This window comes from Parambassis ranga, chromosome 16 (assembly GCF_900634625.1).
Source record: "Parambassis ranga chromosome 16, fParRan2.1, whole genome shotgun sequence".
NCBI lineage: Eukaryota > Metazoa > Chordata > Actinopteri > Ambassidae > Parambassis > Parambassis ranga.
In genome coordinates, this window is record NC_041036.1 from 9,852,807 (window position 1) to 9,857,774 (window position 4,968).

The following is a 4,968-nucleotide window of genomic DNA, read 5'->3' on the forward strand; positions in this document are numbered from 1 at the left end:
TCTCTGTAATTACATTGTCTCCATTTTATTTTGCATTTGTACAGATGTTAAAGTATCACTGCAGTTACATTACGGTATGAAAATAAAGCACTTGTTCTGTAACGTACAGTTAATATGATTTGTTCTTTGATTCAAACAGCATTTTATTTTTGCTGATGCTCACCCTTGAAAAAAAAACTGCTCATTAAATAGTTAGATGTTTTAAAGGTTTAGAATACTCATTAATTATTGAACCGTCTAGACAGCTTGATAGATGCCTGATGAAGTAACATGGCAGTGAATGTCAGTACACAAACATCTTGTCAAAAAGCCAAATCAATCCAGATAGATCCAAAGCCAATTAAATCTTTGCCACAACAAAACAAAACAAAACAAATCATAAAATACACAACATGAAGTAAGAAATTCATCAAACAATGAATCTGCACTTCAAACATAAGTTTTTCAGGAGCTAAAATTAGAGGATCAAATGATGTAAACTTTTTTTTTCTTAATTGACTGAATGGCTGGCAGCTGGTCTATGCTCTGGGAAGCATAGATCTTAATATTTTGTGTGTGTGTGTGTGTGTGCAGTTACATTTCTTTGGAGCACAGTGACCCCTGGTGTACATATTGTACATCAAACCAACACGCAGTCACAGGTGTGTTCAAGTAAAAGAGAGAAATACATCCTAATTTCCATTCTCTCTCTGTATTTTTGCCTCACTGTTGACTTTGGGACAGTTATGAACTCTCAGCTGAGATTAGAGAAATCTGCCTGTACGTGGATATCTTGTGTCGTCACTGTGTTCCTGGAGGAATTTTGGAGGTTGACCACTTCTGGGAAGTTTCACTATTGTTCTAAGCCCTCCTTTTTTATAGATATGTACCAAATAAATGTAGTTAACAGCTCCGTAAGCAGAACAGGGCTAATTTCTGGTGAATGTCTTGTTTCTTAACATAGCATGCTTCTGGTGAAACCTTTTAGGGAACGACAGGGCTTCTGAAAATGGTCCATTTAAGTGCTTTGATTGAACAGAGCTGGCAGTAATCAGAGTTGGGTGTGTCTGCTTTAGCTGCAAACAATCAATACAGTTTGGTAGTTTTTTTTTATATTTCATTCTTCGGGGGATGAATAGTGTTTTCCACAAAGGCCCAGTTGGTTTCTGAGGTTGGTTTGTTTTTTGTTGGATTATAATTACACATTTTAATGTGAGATGCACAAAAGAGAAGAAGAAAAACTGTTTTCATTTCATTTAATGAATTGCATTAATACCCAAGAAAAAAAAATAAGATTTTAAAAATTTTAAAAGATTTTTAAACCTGATAAACAGACAGAATTTTTACAACCTGAAAACAATCTGAGACATTTGGAGCAACTCGGGAGGTTTGGATCCAGCCAAAGTAAACGTACAGTGATTCATGTGCAGTGCATCATAGAGCAGAGTCATTTGATTTAAAAAAAAAAAAAACATATAAAAACATAGTCTGCTGCAAGGACATGTACCAGAACATGCTGATTCACACTGGTTGTCTTTAAAATCATCAGTCTTTAAAAATCAATAGTCGATGATGTTTTTGTTATTTAAAGGCAAACGCAGGGTCTCCAGCACCTATCGCACCCAGCTCTGTGTCGACAGGAACCTGTCAATCATATCGAAGGACCTGGCTGGCTGGTCATACGGCAGGATGTGTCCTCCTCCTCGTATAATCACCTGTGTGATGAAAACAAAATGAATGTAACACCCTAAACAGACATATGTGGCACTGATGTCCCCTTTGTCCTGAACATCAGCTCACCTGGTAAAACTCTCCGACTTGTCTAACATAACCCGCCACCTCTGTGTCAGTGGGCTGAACCTTCCAGTGGAAGCGAGGAGCTGTTTTGTACTCAGCTGCTCCTGTCCAGTTCACGGTTGGCAGAAACCTCTCAGTCAGTGGAGCAGCAACAATCACATCCAGCTGACCACTGTAGATTAAAACCTGGGGGGAAAAAACGACTATTATTTATTAAAATGTTTGTTTTCCCTAAAGATTCAGTTAATCTAGATGCTCTTTATTTTCCAATTAATCTCTCACCCTGTAGTTGTCCATCAGCACTCCCAGCCATGGCTTGATGCTCTTCATAACATCCTGCAGGAGGTGCTTCTCCACCTCCGAGCCGTCGTGGAACGTCAGGTTGCCCACGTGGATGGCACGTCGCACCTCTGGGAGAGTGACAAACTGGGAGAAGTACTCCTGGTCTTCAGGCTCCTGTGGTGAGAGCATTGTAAGACCTGATTAACTAAAGCACACACACATTTTTTTTTTCACACAGGCCGCTCTGAATACCTGACATGTCATGTAGTTGAAGTAGTTGGTGCAGCCTGTAGCGTTTTGGAAAAAGGAGGGATATGGCACCACATCGCCATTCAGTAAACTGTCAAAAACCTGCGGTCAGAATAAAGCACAGCATGGATTACTATTGACATTATTATAACCAGATAAAACGGATCAAATATAAGATGCACCCGAACGTCTCCTACCTCAAATGCCTCCACCCACTTCTGCTGCTGGATGAGTTTAACACCGAGGTCTGTCTGTTTGTTGACGTACTGCTTTTGGAGTTCGTCTATCATTCCTGTTTGATACAGGAACTCACCATAACCACCCAGCATCTACAGTGGAGGAGAAGCCAAATTATATCCACGTCTAGAATACCTGACAGTGGAGAGAGTTTTAAACCAGCCTGTACACAAAAACACACCTTCCCAATATTACTAAGCGACAAATCAAGAATCTGCCATGAGGTGAAACATAAAGGACATGAGGACGGATGAGGAGATGAGACTGTTGCTGTATACACACCAGTTCTGGATCACAGAGTCCATCACCGATCGCCATCCCCTTCAGGTTGATTTTCACCTTAGCAGTGGGGTTGTTTTTGTGGATGTAGTAAGAAATGGCAGGAACGTACTTCCCTGCATATGACTGCGCAAAGACAGAGAACAATAAATGCTTCAATAGATACGTTTTTATTTTAAAGACATTCACTTTAATGAGCATAGATCTGGGTGCCAAGTCATCCTTTGATGCTGGTGTATAAAGTGTATAGAAAAGGAAATCCTTACTTCTCCAGTTGCGTAAAAGTCATTGGACTGATATTCAGGGAAGATCTGGAAGAATTGTATTAAGGCACTAAACAAGGAGGAGGGGGAGAAGAGGAGGAACAAGAATTAAAAAGAGAGTCCATCAGTAGCATAAAGACTCAGGAGAAATGAGTGTTTTTACCTGTACAGATCTCTGCCAACATCATCCTGATTCAGAGCAAAGCCTTCATCATGCTCAGTGAAGCTGAAACCTGTTCCAACCTAGAAAAAACAAAACATTTTCTTAAACAGGACTGAGAGAAAGTCTGTTTTTGTCTGTAGATAAATGATAAAAAATATACATACAGGATTATCAATGTACAGAACTGAATATCTGGTAGTCCAAGCATACTCTCTCAAATCCACTGAAAAGACAGAAAAGGGATGATGATGACACAATCTGTACAAAAACAAGTTTGTTACACGATATGTCTGCTGCTGTTAGACCACGTCTCACCAGTCATGTTCCTATACACCACATAGGGTCCATGTTCCACAAACAGGCCAAACATGGAGGTGCCACCGGGGCCACCTTGCAGCCAGAGCAGGACTGGAGCTTCCTCTCTGTTTGCCTGTCAGGACCACAGGGAGAGGATAAGATGTCAGCGCCACCTAGTGGTACCACGGCTTCATTAGCTAGCAGGTAACTATCATTCAACTTTTTAACCACTCTATCAGGTGATATCTACTATTTCAAAATAACATGAATGATATATTTTTGTATTTGTAGAAAAATGACTTTTTCTCTCTGTGTTTTAATGGCTGTGTTCATGTGGTGTGACGACATTGTTCTTGTAAAATATTTCATCCGTAACCGCATGTGATTTGCAGAACATACTCTATAAGTTCACTGTGTGTCATGTGGTTCCACTGTACTGCTGCACAGTTCTAGATAAGCTGTCTGGTAAATGATTTATATATATTCTCAAAATTCCTGAAGGAGCTGGGAAAGTACTCACATTCAGGTGCAGCTGACTAAATACACACGGTGCAAACACAAGCTGACTGAAGGATATGAGGTGATTTGAGGAATTTATCTGAACATGTTTCCCTCCTCATCGTGATCACACATTTTGACACAGAGAGTTAAAATGTTTGATCACTAGAAAATGCCACCACCCAGCAGCCTGCAGGCCGGAGTACATTTTGTGTGGGCCTACCATGAGTGCAGGGAAGAACCAGAAGAAGAGGTTGCTGTTGTATTTTTTGTTGACAGTCAGATATCCAGCGTAACTCTTTACATTGGCTCCTGGCAGCTTTCCTACCAGGCTGAGTCTCCTGGCTGGAAGAGGAACATGTTGATGAATAGCTGTGCACATATAGACCAGACATTGCACAGAACTAATAGACTTTTGTCAGTACCATCACAGCATTAGGAGTGTTGTTTTTACCTTCATCTATGGCACCCTTCTCCAGATAAGGGGTGAGGAAGAGAGGGGAGCCGGGGTCCGCTCCATTTGGTGCACTGACGCGGTGAGATTTTCGGCAGAAAAACGACGAGCAGCTGCGTGAGGCTGCAGAGTCCAGACAGGCCCACAGTAACAGAAAACCCAGAGTTTCCCTCAGCATCCTGCCAACGTTTACAAAACACAGATCAGGCTACAGCCTCTCTGACCGGCGGTGTGTGAAGCTCCAGCACCGCAAACCTCGCTCAGATTTCCAAACCGACCACACTGACGCAAACACACACTGGAAGTTATAACTTGATGAACACTCACCTCGCTATGACGCTATGTCGTTTCTACGGCGACGGGATAAATGCAGGTCTTCAGACAGAAGAGCACTCAGGTAAGGAAGTCTTGCTTAGGACTGAAAGTGTGGAAGTCACATGACCTACTCAGTGTGGGTCATATGAGCGGAA

General features: G+C 41.5%; 1 protein-coding gene across 1 annotated transcript; it reads right to left on the reverse strand.

Moving 5' to 3' along the window:
* Positions 1-1,223: 1,223 nt before the first annotated feature.
* Positions 1,224-4,960, reverse strand: cpvl (carboxypeptidase vitellogenic like). The gene is made up of 13 exons (XM_028424911.1): positions 4,826-4,960; positions 4,499-4,677; positions 4,268-4,389; positions 3,565-3,679; positions 3,414-3,472; positions 3,250-3,329; positions 3,090-3,156; positions 2,827-2,949; positions 2,505-2,636; positions 2,311-2,409; positions 2,059-2,232; positions 1,780-1,962; positions 1,224-1,694 (listed from the first exon to the last, which is right to left on the reverse strand). The coding sequence occupies exons 2-13, from the start codon at positions 4,674-4,676 to the stop codon at positions 1,593-1,595; spliced, it is 1,434 nt and encodes a 477-aa protein (XP_028280712.1). The 5' UTR covers position 4,677; positions 4,826-4,960; the 3' UTR covers positions 1,224-1,592.
* Between the last annotated feature and the right edge of the window lie 8 nt (positions 4,961-4,968).

Coding starts and splice junctions, on each gene's coding strand:
- cpvl (XM_028424911.1), bottom strand. CDS start 4,676: ATGCTGAGGGAAACTCTGGGTTTTCTGTTACTGTGGGCCTGTCTGGAC. Junction 2,950..3,089: donor ACTTTTACGCAACTGGAGAA/GTAAGGATTTCC, acceptor GTCTTTGCGCAG/TCATATGCAGGGAAGTACGT. Junction 2,233..2,310: donor TCAACTACATGACATGTCAG/GTATTCAGAGCG, acceptor CTCTCACCACAG/GAGCCTGAAGACCAGGAGTA.